Below are 27,125 nucleotides of genomic sequence, written 5' to 3' on the forward strand. Positions count from 1 at the left end.
TGACACCTCTGTCCATGTCAGGAACTGTCCAGAGTACAAGCAAATCCTCTTAGCAAACTTCTTCTGCTCTGGACAGTTCCTGACATGGACAGAGGTGTCAGCAGAGAGCACTGTGTTCAGACAGAAAAGAACTCCAGAAAGAAATACAACTTCCTGCGGACCATACAGCAGCTGATGAGTACTGGAAGGAATGAGATTTTAAATAGAAGTAATTTGCAAATCTGTTGAAGTTTCTGGCATCAGTTGATTTAAGAATTTTTTTCCCCCACTGGAGTACCCCTTTCAGCATGATTTACTAAACCAGTGTAAAAATCGTTATTAATAATCGTATTATCTTTTGCCAGATTTACTCTCCCCTTATGAAACATGTATGGTATAAAGGCAGTCACATGGTGGGGGGGGGGGGGGGGGATTCTGATATTTTTCATTGGAATCCATAAATGTCAGCTGTATATGTCAAAACATGAGATGAAGATGAAAAATCCCATACTACCCTTTCAGAACTGGGGGGGGGGGGGAGTTGTAGTTTTGCAACAGCTGGAAGTCCACAGTTTGGAGACCTAAGCTCTATATCAGAGTATTACATTATCCAATGGTTCATGTATCGCACAAGGGCCATGATACACTCACCGGCTGTCACCTGACCATTGAAAGTGACTTCAGTAAGGCCGATATTTCACCTTGGGCCATGGTTTTTAGTGTGTATATATATACATATATATATATATATATATATATATATATATATATAACAACTATAGATTCGATTCCAGCGTCCGCAAAAAGATAAGACATGTCTATTCTTTCTGCAGATTCCGCAAGGAAATGCATTGCCGTCCTTTTTGGGGGCATTTTGTGGAATGTCTGCACGTAAATTTTCCGTGCGGACATTCCACCATGTGAACATAGCCTAAGAAACACTGTCCTCTATGAAGAGGGGAGAAGTTGCATCATAGTTTTTATAGTCTCTATGGGGGAGATTTATCACAACCTGTGCAGAGGAAGAGTGGTGCAGTTGCCCATAGCAACCAATCAGATTACTTCTTTCATTTTCCACAGGCCTTCATAAAAATGAAAGCAGCAAGCTGATTGGTTGCTATGGGCAACTGGGCAAGTTTTCCTCTGCACTGGTTTTGATAAATCTCCCCCTATGTTACTATGTTACTCTATTTTATAGTCCGCTCTGTATGTATTACAGAACGCCTATATTTTCCTCATTGATCTTAGTCTCTTACATTGGGAATACCTGACACATCGCATGTTGATTATGCACGGTGGGTTTAATTAGCAGAAAACCACAGTTTGCCCTTTGTGACCCAGTTGGGTGAATATGTCTGCTCCAATAAAATAATCCATAATAAATTCTCTTTATAGGAAGCAAATGATCAGCATCATGCAGTATACTTCTTTCCGCTGCTTAGAGTAGCCTAGTGTCCTGACACCCCTTGTCTTAATGGCATTAATTACTCAAGGCTCTGTAAGCTTCTTTATTCACTAATAACATGAAAGAGTCTTATCCCATTACTCCCCTTATAAGACTGTGCCTCCTCTCGTACAGTAATGTTAGGAGATGGTGGACATAAGTAGTTGCTTTATTTTATAATGTCTTTGGTGAGAGATTGAAATATATCAGGTGCATAGATTTATTTGAGGGGAATCTGAGTTTTAAAGGGGTATTCCGGCTTTATTCATCTTATCCCTTATCCAAAGGATAGAGGATAAGATGTATGATCACAGGGGTCCCGCCGCTGAGGACCCCCATGATCTCGGTGCAGCCCCCGGCATTCTGTGCTGGGCACTGTCTCCGAGACGGGAACGTGATGTCATGGCCACGAACCCTCCATTCATGCCTATGGGAGGGAGCGTGACGGCCATCACACCCCCTCTCATAGACATGGATGGAGGGAGTGTGGCGTGACGTCACTAGGCGGCATGTTTGTGACGTCACGTCCCCGTCTCGTAGGCACCGCCTGGCACAAAATGTTTGGGGCTGCACCGAGATCGCGGGGGTCCCCAGTGGCAGGACCCCTGCGATCATACATCTTATCCCCTATTATTTGGATAGGGGATAAGATGTATGAAGCCAGAATACCCCTTTAAAGTTTTCAATGGTTGCCGCATCTGGACCTTCTCAGGTTCTACAGAATTATCACCATGGAAGTCTACAAGTGAGATCCTTCTGGAGCTCTGGGAAAATAGGATGTTTACAATGGCACGCACTGGTTCACGGCTGGTGAGTTATTACAAACCACGATTGGAAAATAATAAAAAATGATATTAATTGTCATATAGTCAACAGACAACGTGTTTTGAGATATAGAATTCTCTCTTCTTCTTTGGGTTTCTTCAAAAAACAGCACAACATCTGTTCTCAGGTTGTTTGTGGTATTGCAGCTCAGTTCCATTGAAGTGTATGGAGTCACACACAATCAGAGGACAGCTGTGGTGCTGTTTTTGGAAGAAATTAGCTCTGTTTTTCTATTCCCGGACAGCTTTTTGCCTTTCCAGACATGCTGGTAATTGTACTCTTGCAACAGCTGGATGCACCCTGGTTGGAAACATTGCTATTAAAGGGGTACTCCAGTGGAAAAAAAATGTTTTAAATCAATTGGTGCCAGAAAGTTAATCAGATTTGTAAATTACTTCTGTTAAAAAATCTTTATCCTTCCAGTACTTATCAGCTGCTGTATACTACAGAGAAAGTTATTTTGTTTTTGGATTTCTTGTTTTTTCTGTCCACGGTGCTCTTTGCTGACACCTCTGTCCGTATCAGGAACTGTTCAGAACAGGAGCTAATCCTCATAGTAAACCTATGCTGCTCTGGACAGTTCCTGATACAGACAGAGGTGTCAGCAGAGAGCACTGTGGACAGAAAAAAAAGAAATCCAGAAATAAAAGAACTTTCTCTGTAATATACAGCCGCAAATAAGTACTGGAAGGATAAAGATTGTTTAATAGAAGTAATTTACAAATCTGTTTAACTTTCTGGCACCAGTTGATAAAAAAAAAAAAAAATGTTTTCCACTGGAGTACCCCTTTAAGGCAGTTATGACAAGTCTATGGGGGAGATTTATCAAAACCTGTCTAGAGGAAAACTTGCTGAGTTGCCCATAGCAACCAATCAGATCGCTGCTTTCATTTTTCACAGGCCCTTTCAAAAATGAAAGAAGCGATCTGATTGGTTACTATGGGCAACTCAGCAACTTTTCCTTGGACAGGTTTTGATAAATCTCCCCCTGTGTCCTCACAGGGCTAAAAGTGGTTAATTAGGTACTCCACGTGTCACATCATGTGATTTTTTTATGTCACTAAGCTCCACGCGGCGTAGATAAACCAAAAAAAAAAACTAAAAGTGACTTTTCTTTTCGATGTGCTGCATTATGTGTCAAATATAGCAGCATAGGACAATATCATGCAGCTATGGGGCGGTGTATTTGTTCTGGGGGCTGTTATGGCATTGCACGGCCTCGCCCACAGCTTACTTAGGAGATAGTAGCTGTCCTTTGTTCTCGGTTACCTGGGTGGAAGCAGTGTCTGTATGAACGGGTGTCTGAGAGCACCTGCAGCAGGAGGCCAGTGACATGAGGGGCGGGGGGGGGGGGGGCCACACCAGATGTTCCCTGGGACAGATGGTGCTTCATTTTACAGGCTGCCTTAACCATCGATGAGTGTTTCAACGCTATTAACTCCTTCACTGCTACCTTTAACATTATAGGTGCACCAAGGAACGCTAGACTGTAATCTGCATTACTACTTTTCAGGCTATTCTTGACGCTGTCAGCTGTAAATGTCCATCTCTTTCTCATATAACCTATTAAGATCCACATTGAATTGTTCTTTTTAGAAAAAAAAACTGTATAATGGAGACGCTATGATTTGGTCTCCTTTTTCAAGCTAAATAAAAACTTACTAAGACATCTTACCTCTAGCATCCTACCGGGATTGGATTTGGACCCCCTTCAGATCTTGAGGATAGCTTATACCCATGCGTTACATGCTTTTAATAAAAAGAGAGAAATGCGTTTTAAAGAAATAGAGGAAACGGTCCTGTGGTGTCCCAGTACCGCATTCTATGCGGTGCTTGTTTGTTTATGGGTCCCCGTGGCCAGGGTTCCCTGGGAGTTAGGGATCCCTCTTGGCCAGTCTACCCCTAGTCGCCTCTGTTCTAGTGTATGGATCTCTAGTTTGTCCATAGGTTAATGTAAATAGGATAGTATATGTAGATGGGTGGTTGATTGCTTGTTTCCGTGGCGTCGCAGGGCCTTCGGGTCATGTGATGCGTTCCAAGCCTCACTCTGGATGCGTTCCAGGCCTCACTTTGGTATTTCTAGCCTCGTTTTTTTTTTATTGTGTGTATAGGACCTGTATAGGAAGTCAGATGATCACCCAGAAGCCTGTGTGATGGTGAGTGACAGCTGACCTTGGACCTATCAAATTAGGCTCCGCCCCCTGTCCATGTGGGGGACGCAGCGGTTATTTTAGCTCTCTTGCTCCTGTGCTCTTGATGAGAGAAGACCTGTACAACAGTAATCGCAGTGAGTTAGGCCTGAGCCTTGCGGCAACGGCTGAACAATTATAGTTATAGAGTGTATCAATCCCCAAACACTCTGCGGGACTACCGGACCTAATCTACCCCTAAATCCGGACGGATCCACGCACCAATTACCTTCATTCTATTAACCTGCAAAAGACGCAAGGTCCACAGCAACTGTCAGTCATTGAAGTCTATAGAAGTGTATTACAGAGAGTGTTACTGTATTCTGAATGTACCGCAAGTTCAAGAGTAAAGTTTACTTTAGTTCAAGTTTAACTCCAGTGTGGACCTTCAGTCATTATCTGCATACGCCTGTCGTTTCTAGGAAGGGTGGCGATAGGCCGAAGCGATACCTCAAGAATACCAGCCCTTACCCTGGCGTCACGAGTGACAGGATTAATATTAACTCCTCATATACTGTTACCATACCACCACTACCATACACCCCCCAAGGGCTACCACAGTCCTGTGTTACTGGGGTGTGAGATGCAGGGCAGATGGAATTAACCTAGGGGCATATAGCATTAACCCCTTGTATTTGTGATGCCAGGGTGTGGTTTATCCTCAATACCACCCGAAGGTATACCGCTGGATCCTGGGCTAGGCATCGGGGCAATAATGACTCCGACGCCATGTACAACGGTAGCTTTACTGAGTGACAGATGGAACAGTCTATACAGTGTAGCCAGGCCCTCGGAGGTGACCAGTGACTTTAGAGACGTTAAGGGCTTGCTGGGACTTGTAATAGAACGGGACAATTTAGTGCAGGCCACGCTGACTTGACAATTGATGAATGTGACTGACTTGAGTTGTGACTGACTAAGCTGTGACTTTAGCTTACTTGTAGACTTGTAGCTTGTGGCTGCAGGACTGACTTGAGGCCTCCTATGACTCCAGACACACTCCTAGACTCGACTGCACTGGACCCCAGCAGAATGAGCTCTAAGCTCCAAGAGAGAAGAGAGAGAGCTAGCTCTTCCCAGGACTTTTATAAGGGAGGCTAGCAGGGGTCCCATTTGTCACCCTTGAGTCACCTGGTCACTGATACCTCCTGGGTAACAATCACATGACAGATCGCAAGATACAACACTCTTACACATATATAACATATTGCATAACATTTAATTACAGTAGAACATATGCAGGGGGGGGGGCAGGGGACACTGCAGGGAGGCTGCCTGACAGGGCAGCAAGGGTACGAGGTAACAACTCCCATACTGGGCCACCACAGTCCCATGCCCTGCAGAATCTCAAGCAATAACAGTTTATCGCAGAGAGCGGGATCCTCCATAACCACGGTCACAGTAGGAACTTTAACTAATTATAGAAGGCGGACAATTGCTTAAATTTGGTATTGAAGCGGTACTCCGAGGATAAGTGTCAGATTGCAGGGGTTCCGACTGCTGCCGCCGCTTCGTGCGTGGGTCAGCACTTAATGGCATACTTTTGCATTAGCTTGCATCCGTTTGTTAGTATGGTCCGTTTAGCAGCAATGACAGGAGAATAGTGGGATGGGAGACAAGGCTGTGTGAACCTAGCCTTAGTAGTCATGTGGGCGGTCCTACTCCTTGATTGGCAGCTTTTTGTATAAATATGTGTGTTAATAGGACCTCCCACTTGACTACATTGCCCATGTAGGCAGTCCTACAGCTCTCTCCACATGCACACTTAAATGCATAGCTGTCAATCACTAAGTAGGACTGCCCATATGACATGTTATCCTGGGATTTTCCCAAAAATCTATATATTAATCTGCTCAGATGTTCCTGCTCTACTGCATTTTGACCATGACAGGTTCCCTTTAAAGTCTTAATTTTAGTAATCAAGCATTTACCATTGTTTAAATAGGTCATGTCAATTAAGTGTAAACAGTGTTTCCCAAACAGTGTGTGTCCAGCTGTTGCAAAACTACAACTCCCACCATGCCCAGACAGCCTTCGGCTGTCCGGGCATGCTGGGAGTTTTAGTTTTGCAACAGCTGGAGACACACTGTTTGGAAAACACTGCTCTAAGATGTCCTCTGCAATGCTTTGACCCTTTGGCAGACCATTTAGGATAGAGCTGTCTAGTGAATTGTGTGGCCTCCGTTGTATTGTTTTTCAGCATGTCTTATGCTGTGTATTGCCGGCTTCCCTGGCATTGCAGAATCCACAGAAATACATAAGTGGGAGGAAAGATTCATGTGCAGTTCAGCTCTTGTAGAGAGGATGATATATGACAGTGTCAGCTCTGCTCTCTCACGGCCAGTAATTCTCTTGTTGTATTGTGAGGGAGGTGGGAGCGACACTGCCTTCCCACATAACATCAAGTACTCAGTGACAGCTCCTCTCTGGTAATCCACCAAGAGCTGCACTGTAGTTCTTCCCAGGGAATACTGCAACGTTTATGTATATCTGGGTTGTAAAAAAATTAAAATAAAAGCCCACATCTATATCAGTCTGTGATTCATTCACCTCTGGAAATGGGTCAGCGAGCCCCCCTACGGGTCTTCGATTGATCGAGGGCTAATGATTCCTCAGGGTATCCATCTCAATTGTTTGTGGATTAGACAAGCAGAATATTCTTCGTTTCTAAAAATCAGGAATAGAATGAAAATGCTTTTTTATCCCATATCTGTAATGAGTAGTACATACTGGTGGTTATGTTTTTCTGTTTACAGTAGCAGTATGTTTGATTGGTAGGCATAGTGTGTTATCGGGATCCTGTGCCAAGACATTGGCACCAAGTCTTATTGTGACAGACGACACCGGTCAGGTAGCGGTCCTAGTCATTTTAGAGACCACAGGCCATTTGTGAGCTTGTTCTATATATAAGGGTTTATGCATTTGGCCATTTTATGCATCATTATCAGACAGATAGGTAATATGGTGGCCGTAGACTGCTATTGGCTCCTACTGTTGGGAGGTTTTGTGTTTCACAGTTTTACACACAATTCAGGTGAAAAAATATGTATTGATTCTTCTAACGAAGATTATCATATATATAGACCTGTATTGACATATATAAAAAGTGAGAAATTGTCAAAATCACTTATAATATTCATTGATAAGAAGTTAAAGGGAAGCTGTCATCACTTTCATGCTGCCCAAAACCTGAGTTATCAGGGTGGTCTTTGATGCCTTTTTTTTCCCCCCCTCTAGTCTCCATTGATTTCTTCCTGGGCCCAAACAGTGAGTGGTCTGTCTAATGCTTGTTGTTTTACTGTCCACTGTGAACAGGGTTATTTTGTGGCCAGAGAGAGCACCTGGTGAGCGCAAATAGCACAAAAAGGTGGCAAAGCAGTGATCTATTGTTATGGGGGGAAGTAGCGAGACATGCTGATGGGCCCGTTAGCACAGGCATCAGGGTTGAATGTCTCAGGCAGCCCAAACCACCGCAATGCAGTTACAAGGACACAAAAATCCTACACAAACTACTATTTTTCCATTTATCAGATCCTGTACATTTCCCGTTTGTTTGAGCATGTACGGACGTTTATTACAAATGCCACATGAACTCTGTCCCTGTTACCAGCCCTGTGAAGGACATTTGCACAATGCCCCAGGAACTGTCTTTGCTACTGTTGTTGTGTGTCCGCCGGTGGTCACTTCCTCTCATCTGCCCTCCAGGACTGTATGCCGTGGATGGCTTCTTTTAAGAGGGGGAGTTTGTGGTGGCCCAGTACAGGAGTTATCCTCCTGTACACCTGCCTGTCCTGTGTGGCGGATTCCCTTTCAGTGTTCCCCTGGGTCTACATCCCTCTTACAGACTCTTAAGTGTTAATAATGTCTTATGTTGCTGGTTACTCTTTTGAGGTGTTTGTGCCTTTAAATATTGTTGTTAAGACGTCTCTTACCAAGGAAGGTGCAAATGGACAGGTGACTTGTTGGTGACCAATGGAACATCTCCAAATTGCTCCCTTATATAGCAGGGAGGAGCTAGCCCAGTTTTAGATCAAGCTGAGGTACAGTCAAGTGAAGGCCTGAGAGTTGTCTGGTGTTCCTGAGGGAGATCAAGGCCTAATCATGCAGCCACGCAGCAACTACTAGTAACCCCTGCAGGTGAAAGTCAAAGCCTGGTAAACACAAATACAGGGGAGAAGTCAAGATAGTCAAGTGTCAATTACTCAAGTCAGCGTGGGTTGCACAAGTCAGTCCCAGTCCACTACAAGTCCCAGTGAGCCAACATGCTCCCTAAAGTTCACTGAGCACCTCTCCTTGGGCCTGAACTGAGCTGTAAAGACTTTAACCCTGGCCCAGGAACCAGTGGCCATACCTCGGGTGGTGTAGAGGATAACCATGCCCTTGCTTCATGAACAGTAAGGGTTAATGCCATCTGCTCTAAGGGTTAACAACATCTGCCCTTCCAACACCCTCACCACAACTTCAAAACACACTTTCCAAAGACAACAATGATGAGCCTTGGGGACATATACAGATGGGCTATCAAGTATAGTTTATTTGTATCCCTGAGCTCATGGCTTTTGCAAAATCAGATAATAATATAAATATAGAATGATAATAATATAAAAATCTATGGTATTGCTGCATCCTTAGTAAGAAGAAGTAGAATGTCCTTGGACCACACCAGCATCTTGCAAGAATGGTTAGAAGAGGGAACAGTTCTCTGTTCTGGTGGGTCCAATTTTTAGTTTTTGTAAGAAGACTCCATCTAATGTACTCCCGTCCTCTGCCTGATCTAATATGATAGTATGTACTGTTTACTGTGTTTGCTGAGAAGATCACATTCTTCAGTTTGTAAGCTCTTAGGGTACATTCACACATAGAAGATATGCTGCCGATATTCAGCAGCATATCTGCAGAGATCTCAGCTGCAGGAAAAGCCGCAGCAAACTGAGAGTATTTTGCTGCAGATTTCACCCTGCCCATTATTGTCTACAGGGAAGATTTGATAAACATCTGTAGCAGATTTGACTTAAAGGGGTACTCCAGAGGAATATACATTTTTTTTTTTAATCTGCCTGGAGCAGGAGAACTTTGCTATAGGGATTTGCACATGCTATGAACAGTTCCTGAAACAGACAGAGGTGGCAGTAGAGAGCTACATAACTTCCTCTGTAGTACACAGTAGTACACAGCAGCTGATAAGTACTGGAAGGACTAAGATTTTACAAAGGACTAAGTAATTTACAAATCTGTATAACTCTCTGACACCAGGTGATTCGAAAACATTTGGAGTACCCCTTTAACAACTGAGCTGCTGCAGATTGCAATACGGGTCCGTTAATGCTGCAAATAGTTTTTGCAGTGTGTGAATATGTTTTTGTGTTTTTTATCTCATGGACTGTTAATGCTGCAGATTTTTTTCACAAAAAAAATGCAGAAAAATGTGTGACTGTTTCTTTTCTTGCACCTTTTTTTTACTTTATTTGTGTATTTGTTTACCTTCTATTCATACTTTCGAGTGTATCATTTTTGTTACAGCATCTGCATTTATGCATTTTGTTATAATTTGCCCACTATTTAGTGTACTACCAGGTGAATCTGTAACAGCAGATATTATATGAACAAATGAGCCTGCTGCCCGTAAGCCTCTCTGTAAACCATCTCCCATTGATTTTTATGGGAGATGGGAAATTACGCAGAAAAGTAAGTGACGTGTGACTTTTTTTTCCAGGTGGTCCTGCACTGACGCTCCCATTGTAATCAGCGTAAGCTAGATGATAGGATTGCGGCTCTGCGAAGACCACAGTGCAGCGCTGCACACAAGTGACATTTTACCTGTGTGCACGTACCCTATAGGGCATTGGCTTGTAATTTGGTGAAGATATTATAGTGTGAAGACACACAGGAAGTCACAGACTTATCAGATTAGTGGATCGGGTCTGGGCTGTGGATACTAAAATATGCGTGCTAGGCTGAGAAATAAACAGGGCAGTGTGTCAAAGACTTAGAGGCAGATGCCTGTCCTTTTCCCAGCTGTTGTAAAGTAGAAATAAAAGAAAAAAGGCAGGAGGATGGCGCCTTGTGTAATTCCGTGGATAGGGGTGTGTTAGAAAGCAGTGTAAGTTTGTCTCTCTCCTTCTAACCCCCTTCGGTGCATGCATATCACCCCAATATAGGGGTATTGTAGAGGCGTGGATCTGCAGCCCGTCAGTGCTGGTATCCTTGGCAGGAACCCATCAGAGGAAATTAAGAAATGAAGAAAAAGGCAATGGATGGCGCTGGTGGTCACATACAGAACACAAAGTTCATATGTAAAAGTAAAGCATCGATCCTTTTTATTGATACTTAAATAAAACAATAAAATGGCAATAACGCGCTTCGAGGGTAAAATCTAGGGATCGACCGATTATCGGATTGGGCGATATTATCGGCCGATATTCACGATTTCGTTAGGTATCGGCATCTAACTTTTCCGATAATGCCGATAATGCGTCTTGCCCGTGACACCCGGGCCTGGGCCCGGAGAACAGTGCTGCTGGCTGCTTTTTTGCATCTCCCACACAGCCACGGCAGCCCTGTAAGAGAACTGCAGTGGCTGCCTGAGAGAGGCGCTTTAAACTCCGGCGTGGCGCTGCTGCACTTAGACATGAGGGCACGTCACTGTGGGGGTGACATTACCTCACGTCTAAGCGCAGCAGTGCCACAACGAAGTTCACTGTGCCACCGATCAGTGCGCCCGCCAACCTGCTCTCTCTCTCATACAGGGCCCTGCTTGTCCTCAGGTACAGAACCCTGCTTGTCCTCAGTGCACAGAATATCGGTATAAATTATCAGCTATCGGCCTGAAAGTTCACAGGTTATCGGTATCGGCTCTAAAAAATCAATATCGATCCCTAGTAAAATCCCTCTTCCTCAGATTGGCATGCCAATCTGAGGAAGAGGGATTATACCCTCAAAATGCGTTATTGCCATTTTATTGTTTTATTCAAGTATCAATAAAAAGGATCAATGCTTTACTTTTACATCTGAACTTTGCATTCTGTATGTGACCACCACGGATTCAGCTCCATCCAGTGCCTATTTCTTCATCTTCCCAGCTGTTATCAGCCCTCTTGAGTTATATAAACAGGATGGATTCTCCCGATGGAGGGCTTGTGTGTACTTTCAAGGACAGTTATTGATCTGCCTTGACAAGTCCTGCATCCTGTAAGCTGCACTTCTTTGTAAGTGGCACATTACTGTGTGATAAATAGTGTTTTTCTGCGGAGAACATCATTAGAAGTAGCACACATCCATTTAAGTGTGATACTGAAGCCACAAATTAGGCGCATTATTGGTGTGCCAATTTTATTTTGACAACTCTCAAATACAGTTTATCCAAGTAGGAGTGTCAATTCCTTTAAACTAAAAATAGGGTAGGATTCATTCAAATTACATTATGCTTATTGCAAAGTATGACATGTGGATATAAATTGTTACACTATGGATAACTTATTTATTTAAAAACTGTTTATCCAAGATTGAACATGCAAGTCTTAGATGTGTGACTAATTTCGAGGCCTAGCCGTTTAAGGGGTACTCCGGAGGGGAAAACAATGTCCCGATCAACTGGGGCTAGAAAGTTATTCAGATTTGTAAATTGCTTCTGTTTAATAATCTTAAACCTTCCAGTACTTATCAGCTACTGTATACTACAGAGGAAGTTGTGTAGTTCTTTCCAGTCTGACCACAGTGCTCTCTACTGACACCTCTATCTATGTCAGGAACTGTTCTGAGCAGGAGAGGTTTGCTATCGGGATTTGCTCCTACTCCGGACAGTTTCTAACACGGACAGAGATGGCAGCAGAGAACACTGTGGTCAGGCTGGAAAGAACTGCACAACTTCCCCTGGAGCATACAGCATCTGATAAGTACTGGAAGACTTAAGATTTTTAAATAGAAGTAATTTACAAAATCTGTCATTCTGGCACCAGTAAATTTGAAAAAAATAAATAAAAATGTTTTATGAAAAAAAAAACTTTGGAGTACCCCTTTAATCATGGTATCATAGCTCTTGAAACACATCAGCCTCTAAGACTATATCCATTGTTGAATAAACGATTTGCAATAAAGAATATACTATTGTTTTACTGGAGAACCACTGTTCTGAATCCTCCATTCATCATTGTTACTTTATATGAACAGGTTCTACATTAAAGCTTTGTGATATTCTGTAATTTGATGTCTAATTCCAGAAATAATTGATTCTTATATGACCCCATACACATTTGATTAATTTTTGAGGGGTTCAAAAGAGAAAGTTGTTAGCCAAAAGCTATGTCATGGATATGGATGGCTTTAACTTTTACCCATCAGATAGATCAGCGGTACCCAACTTGGGGTACAATTACCCCCAGGGGTACTTAGAAATTCTCCAGGGAGTACTAAAAAAAAATAATCAGTAATGGCGGTCACAGCCACTCTCATTTTAAAAGAAGTGAGCTGTGGCTGCTGGTGCACTTATGTCACCTAGAAGTGGAGCAGAGAGCGGGAAGGACCCATGGGCATTGGGCTGCTGTAGGCAGTAACTGGCATCAGTTTCGGTGCTCCACTGCTCCTCCAGACAGGGACCTACTATTTTGGGCCATAGCAGTAGGTTCCCAGACCGAAGGAACAGTGGAGCACTGAAGCAGGGCAGTATTGGGGTCTACAACTATATATGGAGGCATTTCAGGGGCCTAAAACTATAAATGGGGCAGAATGGGGTCCTACAGCTATATATGGGGCCACAAAGGGGGCCTAACTATGATATGGGAGCACAAAGTGGCCACTATTACTGTGTGGGGCAATATACATGGGGAGTTTGTAAAGAGGTGGGCATTGTGGTAGAGGAAGGAGCTTAAAATGTTTGCTTGGCTGCTTCTGTGGAGACAAGTCTTGGCCAGGTATAATCTTAATGGCGGTCTAGGCCAGAAAGTTAAGAAAAGGAAAATTGAACGACTCAGATCAAAGAAGATGTCACCTGTGAGATGGGGATCTGGGGAGATAGGGAGAGGAGCATGGTGCCTGGGGAGAGAATATGGAGTTAAAAAAAAACACATATAAATTATACTACTGTATATTATTACAAAAATATCTCTAATATGAACATATAAATTTTTTGAAATGGGCTGCCAAGGGGTACGAAGGCAAAAATAAAGGTTGGAAACTACTGAGATAGATGGATGCTCAGTCTAATGCCAAAATATTAGAGCCATTGCTGATTAAAGCATCTTTTGGCTAGCATTGATCCTATATGTCCAGGCAGTTGTAATTTATTGAGTAGTGCTGTCATTGACCATGCTGGAACAGATCACCATGAATATGCTATTGAACATTATTGGGGTATTTATCATTTTTACCTGCTGTCAGTTTTGTATTAGCCATTTTTTTCTTTACTTTGGTTTTTACGGACGTGCGCCAAATTTATCATTTGGTGCATACCACATTCTACCTTTGGTATGTGTGTGTTCCATGTCAGAATATTGTTGGCGGTGATTTGCATCAAACATGCTACTGACCACTGCAAAAATCATACATAGGACCGTCAAAATCCTAGCAAGTTTAGAAAATGACAGTGGAGATTGCGCCAAACATACACAATAAAAGACACATAACTCTATGGGGGAAATTTATCAAAACCTGTCCAGAGGAAAAGTTGCTGAGTTGCCCATAGCAACCAATCAGATCACTTCTTTCATTTTATAGAGGCCTTGTTGAAAAGGAAAGAAGCAATCTGATTGGTTGCTATGGGCAACTCAGCAACTTTTCCTCTGTACAGGTTTTGATGAATCTCCCCCTATATCTTTATTCTAAAATAGCAGAGTACCCTGCATTACGTAAACCTTCTGGGAAATGAAAAGCATCACTAACGCTTTTGTGCACATATCCCAACCTCATATCCCATATCCTGTTTTCATATCCGGACCTTATATCTCGACTTTATATCCCGACCCCATATGTTGTCTTCAGGTGGGGCTGATCTGTGATAAAGAGATTGTAGGCCTAAAATAGAAAGGGAGGCCTGTGAGAGAGTCGTGGCTTGCAATCCACATTAACACGGAGATGAGGTGTTTGTGGAGTAAGGTGAGGCTGAACTGTGATAAAGAGATTGTGGTTGAAGGACCTGTGATGTGGGTGTATCAGGCAAAAATTGTGTTTTCGACCTGTAGTCGAGACAACAAAAAGGGCTGAAAAGAGAGGGGTGTGGTTTGTGGAAACGGTGTGGCTTGCTAGCTGGACCGACACACTCACCAAGAAATGCAAAGCGGAGTTTGTGAAGTAAAGTACCTGAAGTCCCAAAGGAAAAAAAACCCTGACCCTCACAAATAGTGGTGGGTTAGAGTTAATGTAACTTATATTAACTTATTATTATAGTAACTAATGTGTCTTATATTTTTAATTGACATAAGTAGCATGTACCAAATGTCAACCAAATATCTCCAGCCATTTGAAAGTTATGCCAAAATATACATACATATACACACACACACATACACACATTTATATATAAGAGAGAGAGAGAGAGAGAGAGAGAGAGAGTTTCTTGGTAGTTAAAGGGGTAAGCACTGGTGGCACTATGTGGTCCCTATTTGGTGGAGTACACAGACTGAATTATATGTGCATTACATAGACAAATAGAAAATAACATGACAAGTAAATACAAACGATTAGCTGCATAACAAGGGAGAACGTGGACAGAAAGCACAGAGCTCTTAATCTGTCTAAAAACTTGGTGCCTACAGTTTAAAACATAATTTTTGGGGCATCATCTTGTGTAGTTGCAGATTTTAGTCTTTTTCTCCCTTGATACTAAAGAGGTCGTGTTCTCTGCTGGGAAATCAACATTGTTGGAGTTGTAAGATGCTAACTTGTCTTCTATCAATAAGGAGCGGTGACTTCATTCCTTATAGCTTCCTATTAACAGCCTTGTATGTTGGGAACTGTCAGTTCCCATGGGCCAGTGAACAATGCAACCTCAATTGTAAATGATCTCAGATGTGCACCTATAAATACATTAGGTCGTATCTTTGGTAATGTATCTACGTATATTATAATTTTTTTACTACAGAATTGGTCTTATGGGATTTCAGAGAATTTCCCATGCAATGAGTATCAAGCAAACACAAATAAATTAATGAGTGTATATACAGTTTTTTTTTCTTCTTTTTATTGAAAGACTAAATGACATTTTCTATTTTATCACTGACAGTGCCATCCCTGTCCATAGGTTGTTTATTGAATTGCAGCTCAGCCCAAAAAATTCTTCCCATCATTCTGCACTCAGTACCTGTCAGGCCCAAGGCCTGATTATGGAAACATACATGTGTTTTTATTGTATCTGTGTATAACCTAAGACCTGGGGGTGAGCGGTCATTAAGACTGTGGGTTTGTGTATTGCATTTTATTGGGGTCTGGCTGTTTGTTTACATCTCCTTTGAAGTCAAAGGCTTTTTTGAAGTCATGCACTCTGGTCCCATCATATAATCAAACAGATAAGGGGCCAGGGAGAAGACCCCCTGGTGGGATCAGAGGGGAGGGGGAATGGAATCTCCCTCCAAACAGGCAGACATATAATATTTTAACAATGCTAGACTCAGGGTGTTCAATGCTGTGCAACAAGCTGACAAGACCACCCTAAGAACAGCTGGAACTCGCTCTCATGGACTGCTATATCATCATGCTGTAAGAACTTCATCTTTTGTTTTCTGAACTTGTCTTGCTAAACTCTTTTATATATTCTTATACCTGTATGTCATTTGTTCCTGTATTTTTATATATTTAGCACTGTGATACCTTTTATCAGATTAAATGTTTAATTAATCAGCTCTGGTCTTTGATCTCTAAATATATGAGCCCACCTTTCTGAAGGCAGCTCTGGTGGAAACAGTTTATCTAAGGGTTAATTTGGTGACTTGCTGGGACTAGTAGTGGATACCCAGAGGTCTGGTGGCTTTAACCCTTGCACCATCACACTCTCTCTAGCGTCTTGGCTGGACCGATAGGGTGTGATCATGACAGTACCCCATAATGGAAAAGTGAAAACGGGATGTTAGAAATCTTTGCAATATTTAAGTTTTTCAAAAATTAGCATTGTCATTAGTATAAAGACCCTTTCCTCAGTACTTAATTGAAGCACCTTTGAAGACTAACTAACCTTATATATTAATAGTTCAGACATTTACACATGTGGCAGTGCCACATATGATTATGTTGATTTTTGATTACATTATCTTATTTAAAAAAAAATTGGAAAGAAGGGGGGGGGATATTTCAAACATTTATTAGGGAAGGGGTTAATCCACTTTTTTTTTTACTTTTTATATTTTTTTTAGTCCCCAGGGGCTATAGCATGCAATCTTGCAATTGTCTACACTGTTTAATGCTGAGCTTTTGTTCAGCATTGATCATTGTTATCGGTGCTCAGTGCTCTAGCCTGGCCAGAGCTTCAGAACGCCGATCAGATGGGCCCTCCCACCGTCCACTCAGCTGATTGGGACCCGCAATTTTGCCACTGATGTCCCGATCAGCTCCGCTGAGCTAATCAGCACGGTTAACTCATGCATTTGGTGCCACAATCAACTTTGATTGCGGTGTCAAAAGGGTTATTGCCGGGCATCAGCAAGATCGGCGATGTCCACCATTAACCGTAGATCCTGGCCCACCATGTATGAAGCGTGCTCAGCTCATGAGCATGCTTCAAATCTCAGTAATGGGACCAAGGCATGCAGGTACGCCCTTGGTCCTTTGAGGGAATAGAAAAACACGGCTAATTTCTTTCCAAACTCGCCCCCTGTCTGTCTCCACTTTGGTTGTGGTTCTGCAGCTAAGTTCCATTAAAGTGAATGGAGCCAAGTTGAAATACCACACCCAAAGTGGAGACAGATGAAGAGCAGTTTTGGAAAGAAATTACCTGTTGTCAGGATTCGGCAGGCTGGAGGTGGATCCTCTGTGTCAGAGAGGGATTGGCGTGGACCGTGTCGGTGGACCGGTTCTAAGTTGCTACTGGTTTTCACCAGAGCCCACTGCAAAGCGGGATGGTCTTGCAGCGGCGGTAGCAACCAGGTCGTATCCACCGGCAACGGCTCAACCTCTTTGACTGCTGAGATAAGCGCGGTACAAGGGATTAAACAAGAGCAAGGTCGGACGTAGCAGAAGGTCAGGGCAGGCAGCAAGGATCGTAGTCAGGGGCAACGGCAAGAGGTCTGGAACACTGGCTAGGGATACACAAGGAACGCTTTCACTGGCACAATGGCAACAAGATCCGGCAAGGAAGTGCAGGGGAAGTGAGGTAATATAGGGAAGTGCACAGGTGAACACACTAATTAAAAACCATGCGCCAATCAGTGGCACACCGGCCCTTTAAATCGCAAAGAACTGGCACGCGTGCGCCCTAGGGAGCGGGGCCGCGTGCGCCGGGAGAGCAAAGACGGGGAGCGAGTTTGGTAAGTGGGTCGGGATGCGCACCGCTAGCGGGCGTGTCCCGCATCGCGAATCGCATCCCGGCTAGGGACATTATCGCAGCGCACCCGGTCAGCGGGTCTGACCGGGGCGCTGCGAACAGGAGAACGCTGTGAGCGCTCCGGGGAGGAGCGGGGACCCGGAGCGCTCGGCGTAACACCTGTGTTTTTCTATTCCTGGATAACCCCTTTAAAGTTTATTCACACGTACAGTATTCTGTGCAGATTTGATGCACAGGATTTTCTTCTGCAGATTTCATTGTAACCTGAACACATCTTGAAATCTTGCGCATCAAATCTGCGCAGAATACTGTACGTGTGAATATACCCTTAAGCACTAAGACTCAAGGGTGTATCTGTATGCCCTTAGTCCTTAAGAGACTAAAACAAACCACATTAAAATAACCACATAAAATAATGACTTAACATGCCCAGAGTTGTAAGTTGTAAGAAAGTGCCAGACGCAGTCCCTCTATATAAGTCTGCTATAAGGGTTAATGAACCTGCACTTGCACAATTAAAGATGGATGCAATCACATAGGAACCTCTGACCATATTAGAACCATGCTGAAGTCTGATGGTGGTGCATACTCTATCAAGTATAATAATCTGTGTATCCAATAGATAGAAAGGAGACTACACTCAACGTTCAGAAATCTTGCTTTATTCCAGTGGGCACATTAAAACTTATCTTCTGCAGGCATAGATGACAAGAGACGTTTCCACGAGCCGCTTCCACGAGCCAATACATCTATATACAACACTTAAAGAGGATATTCAGTATAACAAAACTTATCCCCTATACACAGGAATGCATAAATGGAGGCGTGACAACAATGGCATGAAGCTGAGGCCATGTATCTCCACAAGAGAGCCAGAAATACAGCGTTTGGGTATCTCCGGGGTGTCGGCCACAGCTACGGGGTGTCGGCCACAGCTTTGTGTTGTGGAGGACACACTCCATTCATGCAGTGAGCTGGGGCGCAGTATGGGAGATCGCAAAAGCCCAGTGGTTAGACTCCCCATGATCTGACACTTATCCCCTATGCTGTGGATAGGGGATACGTTTTGTTATACTGGACTACTCCTTTAATTTGCCCATGGCCTTGTACTGCTCACTACTATTAGCAACTTATATTTAAGAAGCCTATCAGCAGCTGCTTGCAGGTCCTAATTTTCCTGTGCCTATTAGAGATGAGCGAACGTACAGTAAATTCGATTTGTCACGAATTTCTCGGCTCGGCAGTTGATGACTTATCCTGCATAAATTAGTTCAGCTTTCAGGTGCTCCCGTGGGCTGGAAAAGGTGGATACAGTCCTAGAAGACTCTTTCCTAGGACTGTGTCCACCTTTTCCAGCCCACCGGAGCACCTGAAAGCTGAACTAATTTATGCAGGATAAGTCATCAACTGCCGAGCCGAGAAGTTCGTGACGAATCAAATTTACTGTAAGTTCGCTCATCTCTAGTACCTATATGTGCAGTCAGAGACTGAAAAAGTCCAGTAAGTTGTAAGGTACAGCCTTCGTGGATTGTACTTATAATGTCACAGGGTTAAAGGGATTATCCATGTTACCCAATACTAATCCACAACCAATCTCTGGGTAGCACCACCTATATCAGGCAGTATCATCCTCACTAAGCTGCCTAGTCAGTAAGTTTCCTTAGCATTTCAATGATTCTGTTATCCATGTGCAGTTCTGTTATAGTGTATGACCCCCAGCTTGCCTATTTTTTGCTACTTCCTTGTACCGTATTTGCCTTTCTTTTGTTTGATTTTGGCTTGATTGTCTGTAAGTCAGTGTTATTCACTCTGACCTGTTCGCTTGTCCACATATACTTCCAGCCCAAGACCTCAGCTAGAACCTAGACTTGTCTTTGTCTGTCCCCTTGCTTCCTCTCAAAGGGATCTCGCCGGCCATCACAGCAAGTCAACTCCATGAACTCTTTGCCATGTTCCTTAAACCGTTCCTGAACAATTTTTGGTGCATTATCCAAAGAAAAGCCATTGGTATTGAAGAATACTGAGGGAGTGCACTTGGTCTGTAACAGTGTTAAAGCTTCACTGTCATTTAAATAAACTTTGGACATATTGCATAGAGATGGGAAATGTTTAGATCGGTCTGGGTCTCAGAGTTGAGACCCCCTCGGATCATTATATATTGCTAGGAAAATCGCGCATCGCCACTCTTGACTCCATGGCTCGGAACTGAGTTCCACTGATTGCAGGAGATGAGCTTTATAGAGTTATAATGGGGCCTTCGTTCCACAGTCAGTCGGACTGAGTGCTAAGCTGATCAAGGGGGTCTCAGTAAAAAGCTTCCTTATGGCTATGTCGAGTAAAAATTATTGCTCCTTGAAGGGGGATAAAAAAAAAAAAGGGAAATGGTGTCACCAAAATCATTGTGAGGGGAAGAGGTCAACCATGACCCAACAATCTTCTAATTTAGTCTGGTAGGCGACTGGCAGAATCATACATACCAATGATCCTATACAACCAAATGTGTCCGATCAAAGTCCAATGTGTTAAAGGGGTACTCTGGTGGAAAGATCAGTACTGATCTGAAGAAGGGGGAGGCTCCACCGAAACGTGTAATCCTCCTGTTTTATTGTTTTATGGTTTATCCAATAAACTGTCCAGTGTTTTGTATTACCTGCATCTCTGGCTACAGTTTGTTACCCACACCATTGGAACCAGCAGCACCATCCGAAGGTTTCTTTTCGCTTTGCTACTGATTGTTCTGTCTCATGAGGCGGTTTCACCACTCCTGCAACCTAATGCTCAGCAGCGGTTCCGGATTCTTCTCTAAACCCTGCTGTGGGTTGATATGCAAGTGTTTACTTGCTGCAAGGTGAGCAGCCACTACCTAGGGGTCTAAAGAGGCCCCGTTTTCTCTCTCTCACTCCTACTACTCTTACGGTATCACACGAGGCGCCCCCTCTGGTCTCCCTATTTTTTCCTCCATTTACAGATATCACATTGTGTGTGGAGAAGATGTGTTTCTGAATGTTGATTCAGCATAACATTCAGTAAAAGAACCACTAACCTTGTCCCCTTCTTCTGGTGGTTGTGTTTCTTGTTTCAGGAGAGTAAATTGAACTTCTAGTAGCCGTCTGTGTATCAAAAATGTTTTCAAAAATGTTTTACAAACAGTTCTGATAAGTATCAGTATCTCATTTTAAATTTGAAACCTTTTTGTTGTTCAGAAAGCATACTAGTGACCGTACATTGTTCTATGATATACCAACCCTGCTGTAGTAAAGAGAAATGACTTACTTGGGTCTCTATTGCTTCAAGCTTTGCAATGATGTCCACTCAGGCTTGGGGCCCACTGGAGCATCCTCTTTTAATTTGAGTGGCCAAGCCCGGAGCTTTAATTTCAACCGATGAACCTAAGAACATGGTTTGTTAGCAAAAAAAACTAATTGCTGAAAATATCTGTTATTGTAAGTTAATTGAATGTCAAGGTCACCGCAGTAGTAATATGTGCGTCATATAACATTACGATTCTAAACACACACATGTGGCTCATTAGTCATTTTTATTTTATTTTTTCAGGTATTGAAGTCTTTTTCTTTCTTCTTTTTTTAAAATATAAAATTCCAATTTGGTAAAAACATTTTCACCAGGTATTTCAACTGACTGAAAAGATAAAAATATTTAAAAGGTTTCTTTGATAGTTTTTCTTAAGTAGTTTTTCCTAAGATGTACAGTATCTGTCGCCTACACACATCACGGGAAGCAGGGTAATGTGCTGAAAGAATAATCAGCTCATTAGTTCACTATGAATAAGCAACATTACAGGGGTGAACTTGATTGACCTAAGGTTGAATGTGACTGGCCTTGAGTTGGTGGGTGTTAGGATGAACTTGATGGACCTCAAGTTGAGGTGGTTAATACTGTTGGAGTTTTTATGTTCTTCCTGGGTGTTTCTTAAAGTTCCTCTTACACGCCAAAAATATCTTTAAAGGTTATTTGGCTAACGGTGAAATTTGATTGTGAGCCCAATTGGGGACAGGGACTAATGTGAGTGATGACAAAGTTGTAGAATATATTAACTGCATGAATTAGTATAATAGAGACAAACAGACGTCAAGATGAACATCATTGACCGGGTGAACTTGCCAGACTGATGCATCAATTTTATTACATAGTTACATAGTTCTTAAGCTTGAAAAAAAAAACAGAGTCCATCAAATTCAACCTATAACCTTATTTTGTCCCTACTGTGTTGATATAGAAGAAGGCAAAAAAAAAAAAAAAACCCTTATGAGGCTGATGCCAATTGCCCCATACCAAGGGAAAAAAAATTCCTTCTCAACTCCAAATATGGCAATCAGAATAAATCCCTTGATCAACTTTCTGTTCCTTATAAATCTATTATCCATAATCTGTAATGTTATTACTCTCCAGAAACACATCCAGGCCTCTTTTTAACTTTTTTATTGTGTTCACCATGACCATTACTGAAGTGTATGCACGGAATTCCTGTCTTGTAGCGCCACCCTACAGTAGTACATGTTCGGTTCTACTCTTTACTGGTGCCACGGTTAGCTGCTCCTTTGGACACCAGGTAAGGGCGGCTCCATTTTACTTTTTTAGGACATTGCGTGTACTTTACAGGACCCTGAAGAAGCTCCTGTCCTCTTACATAGACAGTGATTTACAGCTCCCAGCAGATCTTTCTTACTTTTATATGGAAGGATTTGCTTTATCTATATTAGTTATCTACTTATTTTTCTTTAATCCTCACTTTTTCCTATTTTTGGATGACACATTGGTGGCTTCAGAACTAATTACCAGATTTCCATACAATGGTCGTCCTGGAACCAATTAATATTGTAACTTGAGGGACCACTGTAACCCTAAGTCTTACTGGGTACTGTAGTCCTCCCATTCCCAGTATTTCTCTGGTTGCCCGTCTTTGAACCCTATTATTTTTTTTTATCCTTTGCATCAATGTCTAAAGTATTAGCAAATAAAGAAAGTGAAGCATCACAGTGTCATTGTGCAAACAGATGCTTCCTTCTATTTATCTATAAATATTGTGAGATTTAATCTGAGATTAGCTCAGGGATCGTCTTTCGCCGCAGCCAAAAGGACACGTTTTTACCTCAATAAAACAGGTCCACATCAACTTCTCATGCAACTGACTCTGTCAGGTTTATTCACACAGGTTGCAGGACAAAAAACATAACACAAAATAAAGCCTAGGCCGTCTAGCCACTAGCTACACAGTACAGACTAGGGATCGACAGATATCGATTTTTTTAGGGCCGATACCGATAATCTGTGGAGGTTAGGGCCGATAGCCGATAACTTATACCGATATTCCGGTATAAGTTATTAAGTTATCGGCAATTTACAACCACCTCACCCCCCCCCCCCCCCGGCGACACCGCTGCAGATCATTTATTTAAAGCGGGTGCTTTAAATCAATGAACTGCAGCGGCTTTTGCGGTGCCATAGGCTGCCGCCACCCGCTTCTCTCCCCCTGCCTGTCCGGGGTTCTCCTGAGTCCTATCACCGCGACCCCCCACCCCCACCGCCGCTGCGCCGCACCCCCCACCGCACCGCGTCACACCCCCCACCGCACCGCCCCGGCCCCATTGCCTCCCCCATCCCCAGTTTTATAATTACCTTTTCTTGGGGCCCGGGGTCCCCTCTACATCTGGCTCCGGTGGCGTCCTCCTGAGCTGTCACTGTGCGCACTGACGGTGACGTCGCATTGAGGACGTCACTCGTCATTGCGCACAGCGTAACGCAGGACGCAGCAGGAGCCAGAAGTAGCGTGGACCCCGGCCCCCGGGAACAGGTAATTATAAAACCGGGGATGGGGGAGGCAATGGGGCCGGGCGGTGTGGTGGGGGGTGCGACGTGGTGTGGGGGGTGCGGCACGGTGGGGTGGGTCGTGGGGGGGGGCGGTCGCGGTGGGGGCGGTGCGGGGGAGGGGCATTATCGGATTATCGGCAAGGTAATGGCCGATACCGATAATGCCCAAAATCGTGAATATCGGCCGATAATATCGGCCAAACCGATAATCGGTCGATCCCTAGTACAGACCCTGTCTGCCAACTGGTGGGCTAATCCCTGCCAGTTTAAAGAAATCACTGACTTGAGCTATCGTTATTAGTGTACTCAAAGTAGGAGTCACCGAAAACACTAATACTTAACTTTTATTAGATATATTTTTTAAAAAGGGAATAACCCCAAAAACCATAAAAAAAAGGGAAATTAAACAAAAACCAGGACCTGATAAATGTCCATATAATCACCAGATAATCAAAAGTATAGATATAAAAGTATCCCTATAGGCAACCACGTAGGTCAGGAAATATAATGGTATAAATGACCTCACAATAAAGGATGGGGTATAGGTGGGGATAGAGGGAAAAGGACCTAGGAGGGGACTTGTTGATAGGTTTTTAAATATAGTGAGACATCACCCAAACAAAACGGGATATGGGTGAACAGAACAGATATGTATATACATATATAGACCGGTCCAGGCTCAGTAACCTATTATCTCCACTTATTATATAATATTGAGTATTGAACTGTTACTGCTAACTTGCTATGTATTATAGTACAAAAGAATGATATGTTTTTGCAATATGCCACAGATATTTTGTACACACCCTAATCAACCATTTGGGAGGGTGTAGCCTTCAGCAATACCACAAAATTAGCCAATACATGGAAAAACAAGTAGGAGTATTGTATATTCAGATCGGATATCAAATTGGTACCATCACTATTCAGATGAGGTCCAAAAAGCAATAATGCATATATGAATTGGTATCACAACTATTTACATACAGTTGATAGCATAATATCAAGGATGCTTAAAAATACGTGGAGATCATAGTTTAAAGGATGTAATCTATACTCATCCAATCTAGGTGCCATATAGGGATGTCCCAACGCGTTTCACACCCCCTTGTTCATCAGGGGACGATTGGGGGTTTTTCCACTGGAGAACGCCTTTAAGTCCCATATGTCATTTCCTTTAGTTTGTGTAGATTTCTCTTAGATTGTGTAGATTGTCATTGTAGCGTTAATCTTGCAGTTCTATACTTGTTACCACACTTTTGTCCCTATAGATTTGTTACTATAAGTTTACTATAGGTTACTATAAGTTTTTCTTCAAATATTACTTGGTATTGTAACTACACACTGTTGTATTGGTACCATGTGTACGTTCTCTATAGCATGGCAGCACTTGGCAACATTCCTAGGATACCCAAGCAGGTATTAATCTATGACCAGGTTGTTTTACCTCTTAGCTCTATATGTTCGATTTGGTTGGAGGCTGATTGCTGTCGTCAATCCGTAAAGCCTCATCTTTATAGTTTTCTTTCTGGTCATCACACACGCCATGTTACAGCCAGTTGACCTCGCCGTTCCAGGTAAGCTTTAAGTCATCCCTTTACATGCCTTTCGTATGTCACATGCTACCGTGAGAGAGAGACTGCACGACAATCCTCGAGCCTTATATCGTTGTTATTCCTCTATAGGTTACAAACGTCCTTGTTTGGGGCAGATTTTATCATCAATCCAGAAGCCTCTTGTCGTCATTTGTTTTTGTACGTCACATATGCCCCTGTTAGAAGCGTATGTGTCCACGAGCCTCATGTTGTCATCTCTATCTTCTTCTTATGTTTGTTACTATCCGGGTGATTAGTGGTCTTATTTGTACATGTCTTAATGTTAAGGTCTTTGGTGTGGGTATAGCTTCTGGGCCTCTTGTGTATGTTCATGTCTTGTCACGTGTGTTCCTGTTGGTGGAAATTCGCCCTTTTTCGGTCTTTGTAACCTGCTGGTAATATTATATTTTCTTTTGTGATAAGTCTCAGGGTGCAGCAGTAATGATCTTCTTTACACCTGCAAGTATGAGGATGCTGCCTTACTGGTACACGAAACCTCAGGTTAAAGGGGTACTCCGGTGAAAGCCTATTGAACTATCCATACATAAGGTGTCAACAACAGAAAGACCTGCATAAATAATACATAAAAGGACATAACATACTTAACCCCTTCATGACCCAGCCCATTTTCACCTTCATGACCTGGGCATTTTTTGAAAATCTGACCACTGTCACTTTAAACATTAATAACTTTGGAATGCTTTTACTTATCATTCTGATTCCGAGATTGTTTTTTCGTGACATATTCTACTTTATGTTATCGGTAAAATTTCACTGATATTTGTATCCTTTCTTGGTAAAAAATCTAAAAATTTCATGAAAATTTTTAAAATTTAGCATTTTTCTAACTTTGAAAGTCTCTGCTTGAAAGGAAAATGGATATTCCAAATAAATTACATATTGATTCACATATACAATATGTCTACTTTGTGTTTGCATTAAAAAATTGACAAGTTTTTACTTTTGGAAGACATCAGAGGGCTTCAAAGTTCCGCAGCAATTTTCCAATTTTTCTCAAGATTTTCAAAATCTTAATTTTTCAGGGCCCAGTTCAGGTTGGAAGTGGATTTTAAGGATCTTCATATTAGAAATACCCCATAAATGACCCCATTATAAAAACTGCACCCCCCAAAGTATTCAAAATGACATTCAGTAAGTGTTTTAACCCTTTAGGTGTTTCACAGGAATAGCAGCAAAGTGAAGGAGAAAATTCTAAATCTTCATTTTTTACACTCGCATTTTCTTGTAGACCCAATTTTTTCATTTTTACAAGGGGTAAAAGGAGAGAAATCACCCTAAAATTTGTAACCCAATTTCTCTCGAGTAAGGAAATACCTCATATGCGTATGTAAAATGTTCGGTGGGCGCAGTAGAGGGCTCAGAAGGGAAGGAGCGACAATGGGATTTTGGAGAGTGAGTTTTTCTGAAAGGGTTTTTGGGGGGCATGTCCCATTTAGGAAGCCCCTATGGTGCCAGAACAGTGGACCCCCCCCACATGTGACCCCATTTTGGAAACTATACCCCTCATGGAATGTAATAAGGGGTGCAGTGAGCATTTACACCCCACTGGCGTTTGACAGATATTTGAAACGGTGGACTGTGCAAATCAAAAATTTTATTTTTCATTTTCACAGACCACTGTTCCAAAAATCTGTCATACACCAGTGGGGTGTAAATGCTCACTGCACCCCTTATTACATTCCGTGAGGGGTGTAGTTTCCAAAATGGGGTCACATATGGATATTTATTGTTTTGCGTTTGTCAGAACTGCTGTAACAATCAGCCACCCCTGTGCAAATCGC

At 42.7% G+C, this 27,125-nt stretch overlaps 1 protein-coding gene across 4 annotated transcripts in view; it reads left to right on the forward strand.

The window, feature by feature from the left end:
* Positions 1–27,125, forward strand: part of STX1A (syntaxin 1A) — a 190,834-nt gene that overhangs the window by 74,952 nt on the left and 88,757 nt on the right. For 2 of the 4 annotated variants that reach the window (XR_008888975.1, XM_056558630.1), the window contains exons 1-2: positions 1,253–1,274; positions 2,136–2,233. The exons of 1 other annotated variant lie outside the window; for it this stretch is intronic. Coding sequence is in view for 1 of the 3 variants with exons in the window: in XM_056558630.1 (XP_056414605.1) it covers positions 1,259–1,274; positions 2,136–2,233 (114 nt within the window). In the remaining 2 variants the exon portion in view is untranslated. Of the gene's footprint in view, positions 1–1,238; positions 1,275–2,135; positions 2,234–27,125 lie in introns of those variants that run through there. One more of the 4 variants, XM_056558632.1, reaches the window with a different exon arrangement.

Source organism: Hyla sarda, chromosome 2 (assembly GCF_029499605.1).
Source record: "Hyla sarda isolate aHylSar1 chromosome 2, aHylSar1.hap1, whole genome shotgun sequence".
In the NCBI taxonomy this organism is placed as follows: domain Eukaryota; kingdom Metazoa; phylum Chordata; class Amphibia; order Anura; family Hylidae; genus Hyla; species Hyla sarda.